Source organism: Camellia sinensis, chromosome 8 (assembly GCF_055761805.1).
Source record: "Camellia sinensis isolate YWXY chromosome 8, ASM5576180v1, whole genome shotgun sequence".
Taxonomy (NCBI): domain Eukaryota; kingdom Viridiplantae; phylum Streptophyta; class Magnoliopsida; order Ericales; family Theaceae; genus Camellia; species Camellia sinensis.
In genome coordinates, this window is record NC_138968.1 from 146,794,323 (window position 1) to 146,820,405 (window position 26,083).

Genomic DNA, 26,083 nt, shown 5'->3' on the forward strand with positions numbered 1-26,083 from the left:
CGAGCTTTGAAGAATAGCCTTTGCTTCCATTAGCTGCCGAAGTAGAAGTGCGCATTCACTCGGACTTCCGGGAGACAGCCTTGTTTCTGCTCGGACTTCTGAGGGAGAGCCTTCCGAGGGACAACTCTTGCTCTCATTAGTGCGGGTCTGAAGAACAGCCCTTGATTTCATCAATACAAGTTCCGAGGATCTTTCTTTTCAAAGTAGAGTGGACTCTTACTCGAACTCCCGAGAGATAGCCTTTGCTTCCATTAGCTGCCGAAGTAGAAGTGCACATCCACTCGGACTTCCGAGGGACAACCTTATTTCTACTCGGACTTCTGAGGGAGAGCCTTGTTTCTGCTCGAACTTCAGAGGGACAGCCTTGCTTCTGCTCGGACTTCTGGGAGACAATCTTTATTTCTGTTGGTGCAAGCTTGGTAGACTCGGTTATCTTCCAGAGGAATCTTTCTTGCCAAAATAGGGTGTGTGCTACCTTCGGACTCCCGAGGGACAGTCTTGCTTCTGTTCGGACTTCCGAGGAACAGCCCTTGCTCTCATTAGTGCGGGTTCCAAGGGCCCCGAGGTCGTGGATTTCAATCAAGAATTCATTTGCCTGAAATAGCAAAGCCGACAACTGAGACAAACAATATCAATTTCAGATCATGATTCAGGCATTATCAGAATGGGGCAACATCAACAAATAATAATTATCTATTTAAGCTACAACAATTTTATTCTTCCAAGCGAAACATTCACCGAATATAGATATCGGAATTCATTCATCAAGTATATAAAGTTCAACATCGGATTTCACTATTCTCGGAGCCACAACAATCAATTATCCGACAAGAAGATATATATACAATATGAGAGACTTATTTCCTCGGATTTATTTTGCAACAACATTTATTTACTCTACAAATTTCAAGACGAGCAAGTCTAACAAAATTTTCAGTAGCAACACCAATCCTTCATTTGCCACAAAAATATATTTATATATATTTAAATATATTTACATTCGGAAGAGGGGGCCGAATTTCATACTTACAAATTTGGGCAGTTAGAGAGGTAAAGTCCGAAGCCGATACTGGAAATTTAAGCTGAAATCAGAGAGGCTTTACAGACTGTAATCAACAAGACTGGGCTAGGCTTGGGCAAGACCACACACGTTGCGTTGAGAGGGCGAACGTGCGTGGTCAACGTCGGATAAGCTGAAGCCGGAAGCAGCGATGTGGAGGTTGGGCAAGACCACACACGTTGCGTTGAGAGGGCGAACGTGCGTGGTCGACGTCGGATAAGCTGAAGCCGGAAGCAGCGATTGATTGTGCACAAGCCAAGGCTAATGTGGGTAATTCGAGCTCTAAACAAAAATATATATATATATATATATGATAATCAATATATATATATATATATATTTGCCCAAAGTTTATCAAGCAGCAAAGCAAAAAAAAAACAAAAATTAAAAAAAATCAGAAAAAAGGTGAGAAAATGTAGGAGAGGGTTCAAGAAAGGAGTTGGAAAATATGAAGATCTTCAAAGATCCTTGAAGAACAACTTCGAATTCTCTAGAATATGATGAGAGGCTTAGATTCTTCAATAATCTCAACTTAGGAACACAACAACAAAGGAGATGATGGAGATAAGAGATTGGGTGAAGAAGAAGGCAAAATGGCTAGAGAATAGAATAATGGCAAGGCTCTCCCATTGATCTCCCACTTTCACTCTCAAGGTTGATAATGGAGAAGGGAAATTAGTTCTTTCCCAAGAGTTAAAAAATCTCCAAAATCCATCCCTTGTAAAGCTATGGGTGGGTGCTATTTATAGGCACCTCATGATGTAGGATGGAGCCCATGTGCAAGGCACATGGGGGATATTTTCTCTAACCACCTTGTCCGAGGGGGTGACCTCTCCGAGGAGGTGACTTCTCCGAGGAGGTGACCTCTCCGAGGAGGTGACTTCTCCGAGGATGAGAAAACCCCGAAGAGGAGATCAATCCCTCGGCGAACCCTTCTTCTTAGCCACACCTAACCAATGATCCCCAATCATCCCAAAGGGTCAGGGGTAGTCCCAGAGGACGTCCTGCCGCAAAATATTGCCGAGTCTCATGGACCCCCCGGGGTCGTGCCACCTCGACCCGGGTATAGGCTAGTTTAACCGAAGAGTGAATTTATCTCCACTCACCGTCCTCGGGATCGGGTCCTTTGTTCGAACTCCATTACGCCCATGGTTCTGGTGCGTAGATCCCGGAAAGCTCCGAGCCCGCAAGTGTTCTGGGACTCATTAACGGAGCGACTTCTGGATTGCGTCTGAATCCGTTCGAAGCCAAGTGTTTCGGACCTCTAGGTTCGTGGATCCGAACCCTTTCGAGTCCGAGTGCCTCGGATCTCTAGGCGTTCTTAATACCCTTTCGAGTCCGGACTTGAGTAAGTCTCTAGGTTCGTGGATCCGAACCCTTTCGAGGCTTAGAGCGATTCAATCCGTTTGATGGCGATAAATCTGGGCCCACCGATTCTTGGACTTGCGATAAATTCGGGCCCACTAATCTTGGGCTATTGGGCCTAAATAATTTTAGTGGGCTCAAATTAGCCCCTCTTACAGCTAGCAAGAATGTTTGGGATTGCCAATTATTGTTTTTCCTCCCCATATGGTAAGTCAAAATCTTTGAAGTAGTTTAGAAAGTTGAGTAATAAAATCACATAGTGTTTCATGACTAGTGAAATGAGTTAAACATATTTAATTCGTAAATTTTTCGTTAACTGATTAGATTTAAACATTATGTAAATAATATCATATGATATTATAAAATTATAGAATAATTGCCCAACTTTAAAAGAGAATGAAAAATAAAACATTTAACAATCGATCTATCTCTTTTGAGATTCAAACACAATTTTATTTATTTATTTATTTAACTTACTGATAAATCTCATACACAAATTTCAAAATCCATCTAGTCCCAAAACAAAACATTTGCACCAATGAATCCTACATATTTCTAATTGTTACCAAAAAAATCCTTTTTTCTTTTTATTTTTTTTTTTATTTTTTTTTTAAAACACTGCTACATCTCACCACCGTTGGACTTCGGTCAGACGGTCACCAAAGACTTGCCGGAATGCTTAATATCACCGCAAAGTAGCCGAATGTCACCAAAAATTTGCTAGAGTATCATCGAAGTGTTCTGAATGTCACCGAAAGTTTCCGGAATGTACAGAACGTTCACTGAATGTCAAGAATATCATCGGAGACTCATCAGAATGTCTAGAATATTGCCAAAAAAAATAATAAATTGATAAACTAGAGTGAAAGACATAGCAAAATGTGCTAAATATTGATAAAGTGAAAGAAGAAAAAAAACACGTAAGAACAACAAACAGCAACAATAAGAAAAAAAACATATCACTACAACAAAAAGTGTCTTTAAAGATGAAAACTCATGACGGAAATAAATTTTGTCACGAAATACGTACCTTTTAATGACAAAAATAATATTTCGTCTCCAAATGTACCATTTTTAGAGACAAAAATAAAATTGTCACCAATCTACATAGATAATAAAAAAATTAGATGACGAAATTATTTTTCTTCATTATTTATATTTTTTTGTCGCCGAAGACTTTCCCGTTATTTTTTTCAGAGGGTGCCAAAATTTTGAAACTTTTGGTGAGGAAAAAATTGGTCACCAATTATAAAATTATTAATGACGAATATATATTCGTCACCAACAATATTAAATATTATGATATCATTTAGTGAGGACACTATTTTCGTGGCGAATATTTTCATCTTTAGTGAGGAAATAATTTTGTCACCAATAAATGGTTAGTTGCTAAATATTTTAGAGGGAAATTAATATATTGGCGCCTTATAAAATTTTTCTTCTTGTCACACAAATACATCGATCGGTTCTTCTTTTCACACAGATATTCGACCACCAAACCTCACCCTACATCACCTCACCTCAGTCTAGACCACCAACGCCGCTCACCACCGCCACCGCCACCGCCGCTCGCCACCGCCACTATCGCATTCTCACAGGTACTCTCTCACTCTCGATCTGTCTCTCTCTTACTCGCGGTCTATCTTTCTTTCTGTTTCTCGCTTTGTTTACCTCGGTCACTCTCTCTTCCTCTCTGTCCCCTTTTCTCTATTTCCCTCTTTCTGAATCTTGCTCTAGGATTGTTATGATTTGTTCAATTTAATTTGGTGTTGATTGCAAAAAATGGGTTTGGTTGAAGTGGTCTACTTCCCCCTTTGTTTTTTACCATCAATTTCTACATCTAGCTTTGATATATAATGCTTGTGTTTGTTATGGAATTAGATTCTAGCTACAATAATTTTCTTACTCTTTAGAAATTGTTATTTCATGGGTGAAGTAGACATCATCTTCATTCCTTATTGAAGCAGAATTCTGCAGACATTTTTTCTTATGCAGTAATTTTGACTGCTCAATTCTATAGAGAGCTTAAGTAGTTATTTGCAAATCCTTGTGGTTGCATATAAATATACATGTATTGCTATCAATTGGTTTTCTTCCCTATATTTCATTTGTGAAATGCTGAAGATTGCAGAAAGATATGCATGTCTGGATTGGTTGAAAATTATTTCATGTGTCAAAATGACTACTGGATGGAGGATTTGGGCTTCCGGCTTCCTTAAAGAAAAGGTCAGTTGACTCAACTTGATGACAAAGTCATTTGCAGCATGTCAATCAGTGTCATTTTTTTAGATTTCGTGAGTTTCTCCTCTGTTTTGTAGTATGTCTAATAGGTTTGTACAGTTATGAAGAACTGTAGATAAAAAAAAAATGATTGTTATTGTTTTGATCTTCAAATTTCAATTGCTTAGTGCATGAATGTGATACAATTGGTAATTTTCTTCTTTAGGTAGTACCAGTTGTACACAAGTATTATAATTAGTTCGATGATTTAGCTGATGTATTATATGATTTTAGTTTATGAGCTTATTTCAAATCATATATTATGCATGAATAATGCAGATTTTGAGATGAAGGATTTTTATTTACGTTGCATCTTTGAGTTACTTTACCACAGGTCTATGTTTGAGGACATGCCCACCAATTGTTTGGTTAAATTTCTCAATGCCTATTATCATGTCAAACTATCCTATTAAATAGCACTGGGTCAACACTTTTGGGGGCGTAAACGAAAAGCTACTATCAAAGATGAAAAATCTAGAAATCCCCTAGATTTTGATTTGTGATTATGTATCAATTTTAAGCAGAATATAACAATCCCAATCAAACAATTAAGACAAAGAGACACAACGATTTAACGTGGAAAAAACCACAATTGGACACCTCCAACTGTGATCAAAAAACCACGGGCAACAGCCACAAGAACAATCCACTAAGAAGATTTAAAGGAATTACAAAGGTATACTCTCAATTACCGAGCGAATCCACAACGCCTAATTGAACCAACCTCTATGTGCCTCTTCCAACCCCATCTTCACCACGGAATTGTCTTTCTGATGAGCCACTCCGGATTCCACCAAAGCTTCAGGCTCGAACTCTTCAGAATCCACAACTGAAGAACAACTCTCTCTTTTGTGTATAACAAACAAACCTTTGATGTACTCTCTTTAAATCATGAGTTGAAAACTCAAAAAACATCAAAGCAAACTAGCAAAATCTCTCCAGATATAAACCTTAAGATCCAAAAATAAGATCTGGAGAAGTCCCCCTAGTGTTGGGAGAAAACCAACTATTTATAGAAAACCAAAGCAATCCTAATTTCAGAAGAAAACCAACTCATTAATCAAATCTGGAAATCTGGGATCGCGCGGTCCGCTCGAGCGCCCTTTTCCCCGCTCGAGCGGAGACTTCAAATTCTGTGATTTCATACAGGCTCCACGCTCGAGGGTCGGTTTTGCCGCTCGAGCGGCAAATCACACCATCCAGTACTTTTTCAGGCGACTGCAGAGATGCTGAGAGCTTCCAATCCTCGCTCGAGCGTCCCTTTCCCCGCTCGAGCGGGAAGGCCAAAACTGGAAAAACTGGAAAAATATAACAGCTCGATCCCCGTCATAATCAGCGAAGTGGTAATCTTGAAAGTATTAGCATCACAAACTTCTCTGAAAAGCACAATTCGGGTTGGATTCGCATCTAAACACTCATAGCCTCACTGAAATAAAAGTGCGAAAATAAATACAACTGAAAGGAGTTTTGTCAAACGGGATTGCCAAGAAAAAACCTAACAAAAGATAAAGGTGGAAACAAAAGAGCTTATATAATGGAGGTTGAGGAAGAGGAGGAGGAGGAGACAAATGATGATGATGAGAAGGAGGAGGACGAACTTGAAGCAAAAGCTTTGAGAAAGAAAAGAGAAAACGGAAAAAGGGAAAAATCTACTATCATATGTATTTTTTGTTGTAATTCATTTGATTAGTAACTTACATATTTCATGTTTATTATTGAACAGCATTTTGAGCCATCAGAAGTTGGTATGCTAGCTAGGTGCTTGTACGTTTCGCTTGTTTCAATTCGTGTTGGGAAGATCAACAAGCAAGGGACTCTCTTGTGCCCAACTGGTACAAGGTAATTGCATATAATTCTATACTGGTTTGTGCAACTGAATGGTTGGTAGGTTGCATATTGCAACTTAATTCTATCTAAACTACTAGAAATATGGCTTTTTGCGTCTGCTTTTTTGCGACTGATTATTTGACCGTCGCAAAAAATCATTTTTTACATCAATCACTTGACCCAATCGTGTTCTTAACTTAAAAAAAAAAAAAAAAACCCCCAAATCAGTTAAACTTCACCTATGTCTCCTTTTTTTCTTATTTCCCAAATCTGAACTCTCTCTCTCTCTCTCTCTCTCTCTCTCTCTCAAAATCTGTCTCTTGCTCGAATCTTAGTCTCTCTCGCTTGAATCTCACTTTGATGAAAATTTGAAGATGTTGATCGATTGTTGATGAAGATTTTGATCGATTCATAATCGAGATTCATAATCAGTAAGCCTAAACACTTCTCTTTGTTTCTCTCTAATGTTTGACACATCTTCATCGATTCAACTCACTTTGTAATTCTGACGCTTTTCCGGCGAGTTTACAATGATCTCTGGCTTTGATTTTGAGTATTTTTTTTTTCTCTCTTTTCTTGTTGGTGCAGTGTATATCGATCATGGATTTACCCTTGTTGTTCAGTGATCCGGACATGTGTCCGTGGATGTTGGTAGTTAATTATTATCTTGTTTACATCCTTTTACTTCGTATTTGAGTTATAGGATGTGTTGGGCAGGTTTGCTACAGGTTGGTTGAGTTTAGAAACCAAAACTAGTTGCCCAGATTTTGACCTGTCCGCTCGAGCGGGGGTTTTGGCGCTCGAGCGGGAGTTGCACCCATCCAGTATTTCCTGTGCAGTGTTGGACGCTCGAGCGTGGAGTTGGCCGCTCGAGCGGGGTTATGTGAGTGCCGCTCGAGCGGGGAGCTGGAAGCTCGAGCGAAGACCTGGTTCTGTAAAAGTTCTGGGAGTGTGTATCCTCCGCTCGAGCGGGATTGTTGACGCTCGAGCGGGAGTCTGTGAGTGACGCTCGAGCGGGGCGACTGGGTTTAAGTTCTGTGTTTGGACTTTTCAAATCACTTTTTCACTTTCTCTTCTCTCTCCTACTTTTCCAAAAACACCATTGTTGAGCCTCTCACTCTAGAACTCTACCTTCTCTCTAGGTTTTGATCTAGTAGGAGTGATTTGCTCATCTTTGGCCTTTACAAAAAAGTTGTTGATCGTCGATGGCTACATTTTAATCTGAAAATTTCGGGATTTGGAGCACGTTGAGTTTTGTCATCTTCTCCCTTGGGGCTCCGAATTTGAGGTAGGGATATGCTACTCCTCGCTATGGATTTTGTCTTTAAATTTTGGTATTTTGAGATGTTGGGGTTGGTTTGGTAATTTTGTGAAAGTTTGGGGCTTTTGTGTTATTTTACAAAAGTTGGGGTTTTATTTATAATAAACCTAGATGCATGTTTGGCATAGAGAAATGGAATAAATGTTGAATCATTGATGAAAATGGGACCTAAGGGTTGTAATGTTAATTATGGAAAATGACCTAATTACATTGGTTAATTAATTGGGATAATTAATTGTGAGAAATGAGGAAATGAAATGGAATTGTTGAGATTGGGAGTGCATGGGGTTAAAGGGTGTAGTTGAATTGTTTATCACACACCGAATTGAAATGTTGATTGAATATCCATTTGTGCATTTATTTTCTGTTTAGAAATAATTGCTTTGGGCTATCGGTGGAGGATAGTCGTGATTGTTGTAGACAATGCATGATGATTAGGCAAACGGAAACTAATCAATGGAATGTGTCATGAAATTTGACGGTTGATAGAATACATTAACTGTATGTATTGAATGACTGTATATAGAACCAATGTGTTTGTATACGTTATGTGTAGAGGAGGAGATGGGGGATGTACTTCGCGGTTTAGGGGAAGATGGGGGATGTACCTCTAAACCGGATAGTGTTGGGAGAAGATAGGGGATGAACTCCGTAAATACAGCTCATATGCTTGTCTAGAGAAGTGAAGATAGAGCTCATATGCTTATCTTTGTGAAGTATAGATATAGCTTATATGCTTATCTGTGAATGTGGGATATTGTTGTTATACATATCTGTTGAGAATGTGGATATAGCTTATATGCTTATCTGTGAATGTGGGATATTGTTTTTATACATATCTGTTGAGATGATGATAGAGCTAATATGCATATCTGTTGAAAAGGGGAAAATGAAAAGTAACTTGGACTCATAAGTCGGATGACATAAAATGTGATTTATGTGGATGTATCAGTGTTGGCCATCTATCAATTGCTAATCTTTTAGTCATTGTTCATGGTTGGTTTAGTGTATTTCTACTGGGCTGTGGCTCACCCTATATGGGAATATCATTTTCAGGTATAGGTAGCATGCCACCTCCAAGGACATAGCTTGGGAGGCTAGAGGCGGACACACTTTTGTTGTCTTTTTTTGATGTATTACATGTAAATTCAAGCCAAGGGCTTAATGTGTAAATGAGTTAGTACTCTCTTGTTGTAACCAAGTGTTAACTTGGAAAGCTGTAAGCCTTTAGGGCATTTGCTTTTGTTGTTAACATGTAATACTTTTTGTAAAGAAACTCTGATGAATAGAAGAATGTGGAACCTTTTATATCAATGCATGTCTATATTGATGGGTTTAATGTTGTTATTTTGAGGGCGTTACAACTTGGTATCAGAGCGTACCGGGTTCGAATACTTTGGGTACGTGGGAAGTGATTAGTATCACAATGGGTTTGTCTCGCTTGATAGAGACTTAGATGTAGTGTCATATGCTACGTGCTTAATTGATAACATGCTTATGTGATTATGTGGGTATGGGATTTAAATTTCTAGGATGTTGATTGGATCCTTGGGTTTCTGGGAGTCTTGTTGGAAAGGCACTTGATCAATGCCGTTTCTAACCGGAACTCTAGTAACGCCTCGGGACTGTCATTATCCGGAAATGAAATTCGTAAGTGCTTATGTGTTTATGTGCTTACGTGGAGTGAATTACAGTTGTCCATGCATTAGGACGTGAGTGTTTAGTTTTGGCACATTTGTGAATGTGCTAACGTTCTGTATTACCTTTATTAGGATGTCAGGACGAGGAAGAGGTGCTAGGCGTGGTAGGCCTGCGAGGCAGGAAGTACCGTTACCGGAGGAGGTTCCGGCAGTGCAGGAGGGAGTTGGCCAGGCCAATGTGGCCGAACCAGTGGGTCAGCAGGCCATGGGTGCCTTGGCCAGAGAGATAGCAGGAGCTTTGGGTATTCTTAGAGCTGGGAATCAGGCAGCTGAGGCAGGGCCTTCTTTCTTGAAGAGGGAGTTTTTCTGGTCTAATCCGGATGAATTTATCGGGGATCCGAAGGAGCCACTGAAGGCTGATGAGTGGCTAGAGCAAATGAGTAAGACGTTCGAGATGCTTGGCATCGAGGACGAAGCACTGAAAGTGACCTTGGCATCCTTCCAGCTGAAGGGAGATGCGGGTCAATGGTGGAAGTACGAGAAGGCTCGTGTTGGGGGTACATGGGAGGCATTTGTAAGTGCTTTTCAGGAGAGGTTTTTGTCTGCAGCAGCTAGGGAGAAGCTGAGGGATCAGTTTAGCCGGCAGGGCTTGTCAGTGGCCGAGTTTGAGGCTACTTTTACCAGTCTGTCCAGGTTTGCACCTGAACTGGGGGCGTCTGAGGAACGCCGTTGCTATGAGTTTGAGCGGAAGTTGAGGCGGGGCCTCAAGTTGAGAGTTGGTGGATCTTACATCCGAGAGTATAGACACCTGGTAGATGCCGCTGCTCATATGGAAATTATGATGCAGGAAGAGGAGGAAGAGCAGAGGGGCTCCAAGAGGGGCCAAGATGGCCAGGGTGATGGCAGGAGACAGAGGGGTTATAACCCTCAGCAGTCTCAGGGAGCAGTTTCTAGATCGACCTTTCCAGTGCCGAGTGTAGGCTCGGGGAGAGGCAATCAGGGGGAGTTTGCTTGTTACAAGTGTGGCCAGCTGGGTCACAAGGTTTCAGTTTGCCCGCAGAAGGGTGGAGGTCAGAGAGCTGCTTCTTCTTCAGCTAGATCGCAGAGTCAGAGTTTGGGCAGGGGGCAGCCCTTGTCTTGTTATCAGTATGGACAGCCTGGGCACCTGAAGAGGTTTTGCCCGCAGTTGAGTGCCACTTCGGCAGCGTCTGGTTCTAGACAGACGCAGGGATTCCAGCCAGCTCAGTCTGTGCAGGCCTCGAGGGCCAATCCGGGGGCTTCGTCGTCCCAGTCAGTGCAACAGTCGTATGCTCCTAGAGGTGAGCAGGTAGACCAGGGGCCTACGGGGCGCGTGTATGCTGTTACCGCGCAGGATTTAGTACTGGCTCCATCAGTAGTGAGAGGTACTTTTCTGTTTTGCAACTCGGTTGCTAGTGTGTTGATTGACACGGGTGCATCTCATTCTTTTGTATCTGCTGCATTTGCATCTGTTTTAGAATTGGAGTTGGCACAGTTAGCATCTCCTATTTGTGTGGTATCACCTTTGGGTGGTGAGTTGATCTTGAAACAAGGTGTTAGAGGTTGTGATATAGAGGTCGCCGACCATAGGCTTCCTTTTCCGTTTGTTGTCATGCCCATGAATGGTTTTGATGTTATTTTGGGTATGGACTGGCTATCGTCATACCGGGCTGTTATCGATTGCTACCGCCAGAGGGTCACGTTATGTACCTTGAGCAGGGAGTGGTTCCATTTCTTGAGAGACCGGGTTGGTTGTGTTTTACCACCGGGGTATGATTCGCGAGGGCGAAGTGAGCTTAGTAGTCTACTTGCTAGCTTTGAGAGAGGTGAGAATGGTGAGACCCAGCTTGTATTACCGAGGGTGGTTTGTGAGTATTCGGATGTCTTTCCCGAAGATCTTGTTAGTTTGCCACCTCACCGAGAGATAGAGTTCTCTATTGATTTAGTGCCCGGCACGACGCCGATTTCTATGGCACCTTACCGTTTTGCTCCAGCAGAGTTGGTTGAGTTGAAAGTTCAGTTCCAGGAATTGCTAGATAAGGGTTTTGTTCGCCCTAGTGTTTCACCGTGGGGAGCACCGGCCCTCTTTGCTAAAAAGAAAGATGGTGCCTTGAGATTGTGTATTGACTACCGGAAGTTGAATCGGGCTACGGTTAAGAATAAGTACCCTATGCCCCGTATAGATGATTTGTTTGACCAGTTGAAGGGTTCCCGTTGTTTCTCTAAAATAGACTTGAGATCGGGTTACCACCAGTTGAGGGTCAGGGAGGAGGATATTCCGAAGACGGCATTCCGTACGCGGTATGGCCATTATGAGTTTCTGGTGATGCCATTTGGGCTTACCAATGCACCGGCAGTCTTTATGGACTTGATGAACCGGATCTTCCGGGAATTCTTGGACCGATTTGTAGTCGTTTTCGTGGACGACATTCTTGTTTATTCACCTTCTGAGGAGGAGCACGAGGAACACTTGAGAGTGGTGCTTGAGTTGCTTAGAGCCCATAGGCTGTATGCCAAGTTTGGGAAGTGTGAGTTCTGGCTAGGAGAGGTGAAATTCCTAGGCCACGTAGTATCCGGGGAAGGAGTGTCTGTTGATACATCCAAGGTAGAGGCAGTGCAAGATTGGGCACAGCATAAGAGTGTGTTTGAGATCTGCAGTTTTCTGGGATTGGCTGGGTATTACCGCCGGTTTGTGAAAGATTTCTCCAGGTTAGCGTCACCGTTGACTAGGCTGACTCGGAAGGGAGTCAAGTTTGTGTGGAGTGAGACTTGTGAAAAGTCGTTCCAAGAGCTGAAGGTTAGATTGACCACCGCTCCGGTGTTGATTATTCCGGAGAGAGGGTTGGGTTATGCAGTTTATTGTGATGCCTCACGAGAGGGTTTGGGTTGTGTGTTGATGCAAGAGGGGAAAATGGTAGCTTATGGCTCACGTCAGTTGAAAATACACGAGAAGAATTACCCTACACACGACCTAGAGTTAGCGGCTATGATCTTTACCTTGAAAATCTGGAGGCACTACCTTTATGGTGAGAAGTTCGAGGTGTTCTCGGACCACAAGAGTTTGAAGTATCTGTTTACACAGAGAGACTTGAATTTGAGGCAGAGAAGGTGGATGGAGTTCATTGAGGATTACGATTTTGAGTTGCATTATCATCCGGGAAAGGCCAATGTTGTGGCCGATGCCCTTAGTAGGAAATCCATTAGTGATGTAGCTAGTATAGCCATCCGAGAATGGGAGATGTTGGGAGCACTTGGCGAGTTTGATTTGCTACTGGGCGAATCCGTTGAGGCTGCGGCCTTGTTTTCCGTTATCGCGCAGCCTACACTTGTGACACAAGTGTTAGAGGCACAGAGAGGTGACCTTGAGGTAGAATCCCTCCGAGAGAAGATCTCAGGTGGGAAGGTTGAAAAGGGTTTGACGGTGTATCCCGACCAGAGCGTGAGATATCGAGACCGTTTGTTTGTGCCGGAGTCTTGCCGAGAGGAAGTACTCCGAGAGTTTCACCATTCGCGCCTTGCGGTGCATCTGGGAGGTACTAAGATGTATCATGATTTGGGTCGCCAGTTTTGGTGGCGGGGTATGAAGAGAGATGTGGCTATTTTCGTATCGAAGTGTCTTACTAGCCAGCAAGTGAAGGCCGAGCATCAGAGGCCAGCGGGTTTGTTGCAACCCTTGCCTATTGCCGAGTGAAAGTGGGAGCATGTCACTATGGACTTCGTTGTAGGTCTTCCGAGGACTCAGCGGGGTAGTAATGCTATTTGGGTGGTTGTAGACCGGTTGACTAAGTCGGCGCACTTCATTCCTATGCGCGTGAGAGATTCGGTAGATCATCTTGCCGACTTGTATATTCGGGACATAGTGAGGTTGCACGGGGTCCCAGTGACGATCGTCTCAGATAGAGATCCTCGTTTTACTGCTAGGTTGTGGCAGAGTTTGCAGAGTGCCTTGGGCACTAAGTTAACCTTTAGTACGGCTTACCATCCTCAGACTGATGGGCAGTCCGAGCGTACTATTCAGATCTTCGAGGATATGCTTCGGGGTTGTGTCCTGGACTTCAGTGGGACGTGGGAGAGGCACTTACCCTTGGTAGAGTTTGCCTACAACAACAGCTTTCAGTCTAGCATCGGTATGGCACCGTTTGAGGCCTTGTATGGCCGACCGTGTAGGTCTCCAGTGTGTTGGGCCGAGGTGGGTGATGCACCTTTGTTGGGTCCGGAGTTGGTTAGGGAGACGACGGAGAAAGTTGAGCTTATCCGTAGGAGGCTTGTTACAGCCCAGAGTTGTCAGAAATCTTATGCTGACCGTAGGAGGAGGCCTTTGGCGTTTGAGGTAGGTGATCATGTCTTTCTGAAGATATCACCTAGGCGAGGCTTGATGAGGTTTGGGAAGAGTGGGAAGTTATCCCCTCGGTTCATTGGTCCTTTTGAGATCCTTGAGAGGATTGGCGAGGTTGCTTATCGGGTAGCTTTACCGCCGCAGTTGTCCGGAGTGCATGACGTGTTTCATGTGAGTATGCTTCGGAAGTATGAGCCAGATCCATCACATGTATTGGATTGGACCGATTTAGAGGTAGATGAGGATGCCTCGTATGAGGAGAGACCGGTTCGGGTCTTGGATAGGCGGGATCAGGTCCTGCGTGGCAAGACCATTCCTTTGGTGAAAGTCTTGTGGAAACATCACGGAGTGGAGGAAGCCACTTGGGAACGTGAGTTGGAAGTCCACGAAAAATATCCGGAATTGTTTGTTGATATGTAATCTTGTAGTTAGATTTTGAACTATTGTTGAACTTAAGAGCTTTTTATATGTCTTAAGTTGTGAAACATTGAAAATGTTTGGTTTGTTGGGAGTATGTTTGGAACTTGCCTCATATGGAAGTTGAATGTAACATTATATATGTTGAATATATTGTTGAAATTGGAAAGGAAATGCGTAATGTTGATGCATGTTGAAAGTATATATGTTGTTTACATATCGTGAAGTGCCTCTTGTTAAAGGGGTGGAATGACCGGTAATGGGTCGAATTGTTAAATGTTGAAATGTAACATTGTTTAAAATGGAGGAAAACTTGTTTTTGAAAACTTGTGCTTAATTTCGGGGACGAAATTCTTTAAGGGGGGGACGTTATAGCGATCCTGGATTTACCCTTGTTGTTCAGTGATCCGGACATGTTTCCGTGGATGTTGGCAGTTAATTATTATCTTGTTTACATCCTTTTACTTCGTATTTGAGTTATAGGATGTGTTGGGCAGGTTTGTTACAGGTTGGTTGAGTTTAGAAACCAAAACTCGTTGCCCAGATTTTGACCTGTCCGCTCGAGCGGGGGTTTTGGCGCTCGAGCGGGAGTTGCACCCATCCAGTATTTCCTGTGCAGTGTTGGACGCTCGAGCGTGGAGTTGGCCGCTCGAGCGGGGTTATGTGAGTGCCGCTCGAGCGGGGAGCTGGAAGCTCGAGCGAAGACCTGGTTCTGTAAAAGTTCTGGGAGTGTGTATCCTCCGCTCGAGCGGGATTGTTGACGCTCGAGCGAGAGTCTGTGAGTGACGCTCGAGCGGGGTGTTTGACGCTCGAGCGGGGCGACTGGGTTTAAGTTCCGTGTTTTGACTTTTCAAATCACTTTTTCACTTTCTCTTCTCTCTCCTACTTTTCCAAAAACACCATTGTTGAGCCTCTCACTCTAGAACTCTACCTTCTCTCTAGGTTTTGATCTAGTAGGAGTGATTTGCTCATCTTTGGCCTTTACAAAAAAGTTATTGATCGTCGAGGGCTACATTTTAATCTGAAAATTTCGGGATTTGGAGCACGTTGAGTTTTGTCATCTTCTCCCTTGGGGCTCCGAATTTGAGGTAGGGATGTCCTACTCCTCTCTATGGATTTTGTCTTTAAATTTTGGTATTTTGAGATGTTGGGGTTGGTTTGGTAATTTTGTGAAAGTTTGGGGCTTTTGTGTTATTTTACAAAAGTTGGGGTTTTATTTATAATAAACCTAGATGCATGTTTGGCATAGAGAAATGGAATAAATGTTGAATCATTGATGAAAATGGGACCTAAGGGTTGTAATGTTAATTATGGAAAATGACCTAATTACATTGGTTAATTAATTGGGATAATTAATTGTGAGAAATGAGGAAATGAAATGGAATTGTTGAGATTGGGAGTGCATGGGGTTAAAGGGTGTAGTTGAATTGTTTATCACACACCGAATTGAAATGTTGATTGAATATCCATTTGTGCATTTATTTTCTGTTTAGAAATAATTGCTTTGGGCTATCGGTGGAGGATAGTCGTGATTGTTGTAGACAATGCATGATGATTAGGCAAACGGAAACTAATCAATGGAATGTGTCATGAAATTTGACGGTTGATAGAATACATTAACTGTATGTATTGAATGACTGTATATAGAACCAATGTGTTTGTATACGTTATGTGTAGAGGAGGAGATGGGGGATGTACTTCGCGGTTTAGGGGAAGATGGGGGATGTACCTCTAAACCGGATAGTGTTGGGAGAAGATAGGGGATGAACTCCGTAAATACAGCTCATATGCTTGTCTAGAGAAGTGAAGATAGAGCTCATATGCTTATCTTTGTGAAGTATAGATATAGCTTATATGCTTATCTGTGAATGTGGGATATTGTTGTTATACATATCTGTTGAGAATGTGGATATAGCTTATATGCTTATCTGTGAATGTGGGATATTGTTTTTATACATATCTGTTGAGATGATGATAGAGCTAATATGCATATCTGTTGAAAAGGGGAAAATGAAAAGTAACTTGGACTCATAAGTCGGATGACATAAAATGTGATTTATGTGGATGTATCAGTGTTGGCCATCTATCAATTGCTAATCTTTTAGTCATTGTTCATGGTTGGTTTAGTGTATTTCTACTGGGCTGTGGCTCACCCTATATGGGAATATCATTTTCAGGTACAGGTAGCATGCCACCTCCAAGGACATAGCTTGGGAGGCTAGAGGCGGACACACTTTTGTTGTCTTTTTTTGATGTATTACATGTAAATTCAAGCCAAGGGCTTAATGTGTAAATGAGTTAGTACTCTCTTGTTGTAACCAAGTGTTAACTTGGAAAGCTGTAAGCCTTTAGGGCATTTGCTTTTGTTGTTAACATGTAATACTTTTTGTAAAGAAACTCTGATGAATAGAAGAATGTGGAACCTTTTATATCAATGCATGTCTATATTGATGGGTTTAATGTTGTTATTTTGAGGGCGTTACACAGTGGATCTTGTGGGTGCAGTGGATCCCGAAATAGCGCTTTATACGGAGCTATGGTGCACTTGTGCTGGTCCGCTAGTGATAGTGCCTCATGAAGGTGAGCACGTGTTCTATTTTCCACAAGGGCATATTGAGCAGGTTAGTTTCCAACTCTAGGCAATCGTATTCGAAGTTTTTTGTTTCTCTCAGAGGTTAGATTCATTAGGATTTCTCATAATGCTTTATAATTTTATCAGTTTTGTCTCTCTTGGTTGTGCATCTCCAATTGTTCATCAATTTTTTCATCAGATTCAAATTTGATTAAAAAAATGGCTCCAAAATGATTGATTATTGATGAAGAATCATGTTTGATGGATATGTTTGATTATCTTCAGTCATCAAAATGATATTACTCCAATTTTTCCATCATACAATGATTTTAGGAATTTCTAAATTTTTATTTTTATTATTTTGTGATCTAGAACTAGTTGATTATCATTGGTATGATCCATAATATATTCTTAGATACATATCTGATCCTGAATCAGAGTGACTGACTGGTATATTTGGGCTTAGATTGGGAAGTGTTTTTAATGGTTAGTGGTTTGTGAAGTTAGAGAGGGTGACCGGGGGTGAATGAAATGCCATCACCATGAAAATCGGTTATCTTTTTCTTCTTTGCCCTATTTATGTGGAAAGGTAAAGAGCTTTGTGCATTGGCTTTGCAATATTTGCTGCAAAAAGCAGTGAAAGCTATGCCAAAAAATAATATTTGGGTAAGGTCTCATATTTAAGACAACAAACCAACAGGTGCTCACTGAATTTATTTATTAATGTGCCATTAGGACTAGAAATCGAACAGATGAGAGGCCTACTTTTGGTCTTTGCACATATTTCTGCAAAAATTACAATATTAGGTGATCATGTTTAGAACTAAGGCAACATAAAGAAATAGGTCCTTACAGCACCTGGGTTAATATTTTTTAATATGCAATAAACAAATAATAAAAATGAAGTAAAGGAGCAGGATTCCAAATGAACAAATTCAAAAGGGATTGATCAAGAAATGGGAATGCCTTATCTTTGAGTGTGGTTTGAACTACAAATTAGTTGGAAGAAATGACATTTCCTATCAATTTAATCACTTCAACCAAGAGAATGTCGTTAACAATAAGGCTGAGTTGTACATTACAAGTAACCCTATATTCCATGATAGGACTTAAAAATGTTAAGGAACAACATTTTTCTTTTCCTTTTCTTTTTTGGTTAAGCGATATAGATATGATAATCAACAGTAAAATTGGTAATCTAAATCAGAAATTACTATGACAACCTAGTGACATCGTCAGTAAAACTTTTGAGTACCATCACTGGTGGACCTAACCAAAAACTGAAAAATTGCACTATAGTACACTGTATCTCCCACAAATTTTGAGAAATTACGACTAATGCCCTCCCTCTCACCGAGTACAATTAACTATAACAGATTTGTATACGGAGTGTAACTATGCCTATATCTATCTAGCTTAAGGGAAGTGTTGAAGGGTATGATTCTTATTCTTTCTACCATTGTCCAATGTGTTATCATGGTATTTACTATTTCTTACTTTCCTCTTTCAATAATTATTACATCCATAATACATAAAGATATTAATTTGGAAGAAAACATGCTATATTCAATCTGATTATGCATTCTAGAAGACTACTCTAAAATGACTACAACAAAGTGTAGAGTTATAATCACTTAACAGGCTCCCTTCATATTACTGCTAATTAAGTTCATAGGAATTCAACCAACTCCCCAAACGTAAGCAACATTTATAAGGCATTTGACGGTGGAAATGTTATCTGCTTAAAACCTATTCAGACAAATGCATCCTAAACCAGAGGCTACAATTTGAGTCCTCATTCTTAACTAGGCCAATTTCCATGTATGGTTTCTTCCAGGTAGGTAATAAATAGGAAGGCATCATCAAGCATGGCTACATATCACATTTAATAAATTGTAAAATTATATTGATGCATTGTTAGCTGACTGTATAAAAGGAGTTAAAAGATGTTTATTGAAAGGTAATGAGCAATGAGCCAATGACCCATGGAATAGAAATTGTTGATAAAAACTTCCTGAATTCCACTCTTCCAGATATCCTATGGAAATAAAAGGACTTGATTGCATATTTTAATGCTGTGAAGACCAAGAAGATTGAATCATCAAAGCTATGAAAAAAAAGCTGTACTCAGTCTGCTTAGTTACTTTAGTAATACTTTTGAATTGTTTCGACTTTGCTGTTTAGTAGTTGTTGTACTCAGTATGTTGGAAACCTTTTGATGTTCATATCACTGCTTAGTTACTTCAACAATACTTTTTACCCATCCAAAAAAAAAACTTCAATAATACTTTTGAATTATTTCAACTTTGCTGTTTAGTGGTTGCTATACTCAGTCCTAAGAGTGAATTTTATCTTTTCATACTTGGGTTTATTAGGTCACAATAAAGAAACAATTTTCCTCGTATAACTTGAGTAACTATTTTGCTACCCAATAATGATAGTTGAGGCTTGTTTATCGACTATTAGGAAATGTTTGCATTCCATCTGAGATTTATCTATGCTCTTGATTTACATATATTGTCTCTTTCTCCTTGCTGGGTTCCTTTATTTATTTATTTTGTGTGTGTGTTAATTTACCACCACGGTCACATTAAGTCCATCTATTTATTTTTAATGTTACTTCATTCCTTTTATTTTATTTGTTCATTTAATATTTTCAGCTGGTGCCCACTATAATCACAATCCAAGCACACAAGACGCAACAGGGAAGGTATCATTCACCTATAAGTTACATGTGCTCATCTGCTTGAGAATTTTGAACCAGCCTGCAATTTAATCATCAGCCAATATCACCAATAAAATTTTATTGAAGCCCATAGAATGTCATTTTGCACACACTGTGGATTGCTCTTGTTCTAAAATTTAGTGTTGTTTACACACACAAAAAAAAAAAAAAATTGCTTATACAAATTTGTTGGTGCTAACAATAAATATGTATAATGCATATTTCTCCACAATTCTGTTTGCTTTCGGTTTCCTTTTCTGCACTAGTTTCTTTGATTTGTTGTGGTATCTTGTAACTGTGTTATCTGAGAAAGATTTCATCTAAAATTCAAATTGTTGTGTTTGGGTTTATGATATTCATAAATGAGTTCAAACTGCAGGTTCTTGAAAGCAAGGAAGTTTGATATTGAAAAACCAAAGCACATGTGGGTTGAAATGCTCCAATGGAGAAAAGATTTTTGTGTTGACACTATTATGGAGGTAATTACATTGGACATTTTGCCTTGGGTTTGTTGTGTGGGCTCTCCATATTGTTTACTTATCAAAAATCATGTCACCATTTTCAATGCGTACTATTAGGTGCTATCCCATTCCCTGCCGATGTTGAACGGCTAAAAGATCTTGGTGTTTGTGAAATGATCACCTTAACTGAGCCGTATGAGACTTTGGCCCCAACATCTCTATATCAAGTGAGTTTTGTTTTTGTTTTTGTTTTTTTGTTTTTTAACTTGTGCATTTTTTTACAGCTTGGCATGCTTTGTTATCTTAAATGCATCCATTTATTTTACTAAGTGCACTAATTAAAGGTTGCTTCTGAAGTGCATCCATTTCCAGACTTATTTGAGAAGGTAATTCTTTTTGGCCTTTCACTCCATCTAGAATCTTGTTGGGTATTTCTGACTTGTTGGAATGTGAGCTTTACCAAATAAGTCTAAGGGAGATAATTATTTTTTATTTTTTATTTTTTTGATTAGTGGTCCAATGTATGAATGTTATTGAGATGCATAAACTATTTTACGTAGAGGTTCAAACGCAATTACCAGATAGATGATATTCAGATGCATAAACATCACAAACACTAAAATATGCACGTGGCTACCAATTTGAAAACTACTTTGAAATTTGCACTATTCAACATATAGGGATGAAACTAAATCGAAAAATACACTTTTCTCACACTTAAGCTTGAAAATAGGCCATATGGGGCCAAAATCGTGTAACAGTCATGAGAAGGACAGGGGAAAACCTCAAACACCTTGGGAGGGACCAATGTAAGTCATGGAAACTTACGGAAGTAGCATGAGACTCCTGATTTGAAAACTAAGTCTAAAAATGTACTTTTCTCACACTTAAGCTTGAAAATAGGCCAACGGGAGCCAAAATCGTGTAACAGTCATAAGAAGGCCCAGGGAACACCTCAAATACCTCGGAAAGGACTAATATAAGTTGTGAAAACTTATGGAATTAGCACGGGACTCCCGATTTGAAAACTAAGTTGAAAAATGCACTTTTCTCACACTTAAGCTTGAAAATAAGTCATATGGGGCCAAAATCGTGTAACAGTCACAAGAAGGCCAGGGAAACACCTCAAACGCCTTGAGAGGGACCAATGTAAGTTGTGGAAACTTACAGAAGTAGCACGGGACTCTCGGTTTGAAAACTAAGTCGAAAAATACACTTTTCTCACACTTAAGCTTGAAAATGGGCCATATGGGGCCATTCTTGTGTAACATTCACGAGAAGGCCCAGGGAGCACCTCAAACACCTCGGGAGGGACCAATACAAGTTGTGAAAACTGACAAAACTAGCACGGGACTCCCAGTTTGAAAACTAAGTCAAAAAATTTACTTTTCTCACACTTAAGCTTGAAAATAGGCCATCGGGGGTCAAAATCGTTAAACAACTATGAGAAGGCCCGAGGAACACCTCAAAGACCTCAGAAGCGACCGTTGTAACTTGTGTAAACTTACGGAACTAGCACGAGACTCCTAATTTGAAAACTAAGTTCAAAAATGTACTTTTCTCACACCTAAGCTTAAAAATAGCCATATGGGGCCAAAATTGTGTAACAGCAACAAGACAGCATGGGGAACACCTAAAACACCTCGGGAGGGACCAATGTAAGTTGTGAAAGCTTACGGAACTGACACGGGACTCCCGATTTGAAAACTAAGTCAAAAAATGTACTTTTCGCACACTTAAGCTTTAACATAGGCCATATTGGGCCAAAATCGGGTAATAGTCACGAGAACGTCCGAGGAACACCTCAAACACCTCAGGATAGACCAATGTAAGTTGTGAAAACTTACGGAACTAGTACGGGACTCCCAGTTTGAAAACTAACTCGAAAAAAACATTTTTCTCACACTTAAGCTTGAAAATAGGCCATCGGTAGCCAAAATCGTGTAACAGTTGCGAGAAGGCCCGGGGAACACCTCAAACACCTCAAGAGGGACCAATGTAAGTTGTGGAAACTTATGGAACTATCACGGGACTCCTGGTTTGAAAACTAAGTCAAAAAATACACTTTTCTCACACTTAAGTTTGAAAATAGGCCATCGGCGGCCAAAATCGTTAAACAACCACGAGAAAGCCCGGGGAACACCTCAAACACCTCGTAAGAAACCATTGTAACTTGTGTAAACTTATGGAACTAGCACGAGACTCCCGGTTTGAAAACTAAGTTTGAAAGTGCACTTTTCTCACACTTAAGATTGAAAATAGGCCATATGGGGCCAAAATCATGTAATAGTCACGAGACGGCCCAGGGAACACCTAAAATACCTCGGGAGTGACCAATTTAAGTTGTGAAAACTTACGGAACTAGCACAGGACTCCCGATTTGAAAACTAAGTCGAAAAATGTAATTTTCTCACACTTAAGCTTGAAAATAGGTCATATGGGACGAAAATCGTGTAATAGTCACGAAAAGGCCTGGGGAACACCTCAAAAACCTTAGGAGGGACCAATGTAAGTTATGGAAACTTACAGAACTAGCACGGGACTCCCGGCTTGAAAACTTAATCTAAAAATGCACTTTTCTCACACTTAAGCTTGAAAATGGGCCATATGGGGCCATTCTCGTGTAACATTCACGAGAAGGCCTAGGGAACACCTTAAACACCTCGGAAGGGACCAATGCAAGTTGTAAAAATTGATGGAACTAGCACGGGACTCTCGGTTTGGAAACTAAGTCAAAAAATGTACTTTTCTCACACTTAAGCTTGAAAATAGGCCATTGAGGATCAAAATCGTTAAACAAACATGAGAAGGTCCACGGAACACCTCAAACCATTGTAACTTGTGTAAACTTACGAAACTAGCACGAGACTCCCGTTTTGAAAACTAAGTCCAAAAATGCACTTTTCTCACACTTAAGCTTGAAAATAGGCCATATGGGGCCAAAATAATAGCCACGAGACAGCCTGGGGAAAACCTAATGTAACAACCCAAATTTTTAATTATTCTGTAGAATTTATACTAATATTATTTAATCACGGTTAGGAAAATATATAATTTATTATATAATAATAATAATAATAATAATGGGTGTGGTAGCAAAATAAATAATTAATTTTATGTTGATATACGATAAAGTGTAATTTAATTAGGAATTAATTTATTTATATAATTATGTTAAAAAAACTAGGTCAACATGTAATTATCTTAATTATTACTTAAGATAACTATGAATCTATGAGTGAATCAAGAGAATTATGAAATAATCTATGAAATGATACAGATTGGCCACATGTTGGCTTGCTAGTGGCGTTACCTTCCTATGAATAAGGAGGAAGGGATCAGTCTGTAGGAAAGAAAGAAGAAAAAAGAAAATAAAGAAGAAAGAAAGAAAGAGAGAAAGGAAGGGAAGAAAGAAAAGAAAGGAAGGGAAAAAAAAAATAATGGAAATTGAAAAGGCTTTTGATAGTGGAAAGGAAGAGTGATGTATTAAAGTTAATGTGAGTTATATTATACCTTGAGTCACCAAAATGTATTTTCCTTATGTTTTGACTTACCATACTTATTTTATACAAGTCATATTTTATAAATTATATTAAGTTATATTATTATTTCAGTTACGTGGATTATTTTCTGTTGGAACAATCTTCTGTGTAAATAAATTAAATTGAAATAATTCAAACAAAATAAAATAAAACTTACAGTATTTATTTTGTAGAACCGAATAAATAATTCAAAGACCAAGTCGAGTGTGTGACACTCTGTCCTTAAGACAGATTCGCCCCGCTTCGGTGCTTACGGTTGAGTGGCATCTATCTCCCAAGATACAATGATCTTCACAAATTTGTAGAAGCACTTCAAACAAATTTGTTCGGCGAACCAAACCTGTGTTCTAATACTCTCTTTAATTAATTATAAAACTAGAATGTAGAATAATGCAAACAAAAATAGTTTGAACAGTAAGACAAAAACTTCAGACTGTTTTCGGATAGGAAAATGGATCTCAAAGACTGCTAGAATTGATGGGTATAAATAGGCAAACACTGCTGTCCGAATAGGTTTCAAATTTGAATGAACAGATGTGATTTCAAAAGAATAGGTACAAACAATAACCGAACAGATAACTGCCGCAGTGCTGAACCTGTCTGGGCAGTTTTTCCAAATTTGAATCTATCTGAAATAAACCTGTTCGGGTTCAACTGGTAAGGCCTATTTGGACTGTTTTTTAAAAGTTGTGGAATTTCGGACTGAATGAGATAAATGTACACAGAAAATCAATTCAATTTTTGGCACAAAATTTGAATTTAATTTTATTTAAAATTCAAATAAATTTTGTCCAAAAAATTAATATAAGAACCGATCCTTCCCACAACCCACACCCGCGCTCGGCACGGTCGGACGGACGGACGGCGGCAGCGCGGGCGCGCGTGTGTGGTGGTTTGGGCTAAGGTTCACTTTGTCCATAACTCCTCCCTTCTACAAACTTGGGGTGCCCCTTGGGGCCCAACCCAAGTATTGTAGGCTAGAGTTTATATACACAACAAAACTCTCTTAAAGTTTCAATGTGGGACAATCCATTTCAAGGAAACCCACATTTCATTCTTTAAAAGTCCATTCCACGAACCCGAAAACAACGTCATGCTCTCATTCACTCATAAATGGTTTTGACGAACCGTCTTCACCGTGTGACTTGCCACGCGGCAAGGAACACTTCACCTCTTTGGACCCGCCCCAAAAGACGTTCAGGACCCACTCAATTTTGGGCTCAAAGTCGGCCCAAAATAAGCCCATGTAAACCAATTTTCCATCAATCCCCCACATGAATGGAATTTGACGGAGAGAAAATGCAACAACATGATCTAAATACAGAGAGTATAGAAATTGAAAATATTCTGCAAAGGATAGGTAGCTTTTGGCTTTGAACCTTCCCTTGTGAGACACTATCGGATTTACTAGCTAAACAGTGAACATGATGTCTTGAACTGTTCAGCCGTTTGTGTAAACCAAGACAATATAACTCACACAGTACATCCCCAGACACAGTTTAGTTCTCATTATTGTGTTCATTTTGGCCCTGAACAACCTGGTCTTTCATGAGTGCTTTAGAGAATTGTAGCCCTTCACAAATCTCATAGAACCGGCCCAGTTCACACTCACATAGGTGATTTTTATGAAGAGTATCCTGCCATACTCCACTAGGTTTACCTAGATATAAGAATCATTAAAATTTTACTTAACCTCAAACGCTGCAGACATCACTATTTCATCAAAGAAATGGGTAGGAGTTGGACTCCCCAGTGATCCTTCTGAGTCATTCACAACTCAATTGTCCCTTTGAACCTAGATCTTGGGATCTCCAGTCAACTAGGTTGGGTTGCCGTTGTGGTAACTCTTATTTAATAGGCTTTAGTCTCATTCCTCTCGATGAATTCTCAACTAACTCTCTTGCTAACCCTTTGGTTAGTGGATCCACTATGTTGTCTTTAGACTTCACATAATCAATGGAAATAATTCCATTAGAGAGTAGTTGTCTTATGGTATTATGTCGACGACGAATATGTCAAGACTTACCATTATACGTATGACTCTGTGCTCTACCTATTGCTGATTGACTATCGCAATGTATGCATATAGCAGGCACCGATTTTGGCCATATTGGAATATCTTCAAGGAAGTGGCGAAGCCATTCTGCCTCTTCCCCTGCTTTGTCTAAAGCTATGAATTCTGATTCCATAGTAGACCTAACAATACAAGTCTGTTTGGAAGATTTCAAAGATACAACCGCCCCACCAAGAGTAAAGACATACCCACTGGTGGACTTTGAGTCCCTAGTATCCGATATCCAATTTGTATCACAGTATCCTTCAAGTACTGCTGGATATCTAGTATAATTCAGCCCAATATTACGAGTAAATCGGAGATACCTTAGAACCCTTATAATTGCTTTCCAGTGTTCTACTCCCGAATTACTCGTATATCTACTTAATTTACTTACTGCATAAGCTATATCTGGGCGAGTGCAGTTCATCAAGTACATTAAGTGTCACGACCCCATTCCGCCCCT

The 26,083-nt window shown here is 40.1% G+C and overlaps 2 protein-coding genes and 1 long non-coding RNA gene across 3 annotated transcripts in view; 2 read left to right on the plus strand and 1 right to left on the minus strand.

The window, feature by feature from the left end:
* Positions 1-26,083, minus strand: part of LOC114296986 (uncharacterized) — a 115,655-nt gene that overhangs the window by 32,967 nt on the left and 56,605 nt on the right. The window lies entirely within an intron of this gene.
* LOC145797185 (uncharacterized) lies at positions 3,891-5,175 on the plus strand. The gene is made up of 3 exons (XR_014338396.1): positions 3,891-4,023; positions 4,550-4,651; positions 5,123-5,175. It is a non-coding gene; the product is annotated as an uncharacterized LOC145797185 (long non-coding RNA).
* On the plus strand, positions 6,240-20,420 carry LOC145797446 (uncharacterized). Its single transcript, XM_082884594.1, has 5 exons — positions 6,240-6,366; positions 16,752-16,885; positions 19,497-19,546; positions 19,941-20,040; positions 20,140-20,420. Exons 1-5 carry the CDS (start codon positions 6,240-6,242, stop codon positions 20,173-20,175), a joined length of 447 nt encoding a protein of 148 aa, XP_082740720.1. The 3' UTR covers positions 20,176-20,420.

What these genes read in the sequence shown, in the direction of transcription:
- LOC145797446 (XM_082884594.1), top strand. Translation starts at nt 6,240, where the DNA reads ATGGAGGTTGAGGAAGAGGAGGAGGAGGAGACAAATGATGATGATGAG. An exon ending in CACAAGACGCAACAGGGAAG is followed by an intron (nt 19,547 to 19,940) that starts GTATCATTCACC and finishes TTCAAACTGCAG; the next exon opens with GTTCTTGAAAGCAAGGAAGT. An exon ending in GTGTTGACACTATTATGGAG is followed by an intron (nt 20,041 to 20,139) that starts GTAATTACATTG and finishes GCGTACTATTAG; the next exon opens with GTGCTATCCCATTCCCTGCC.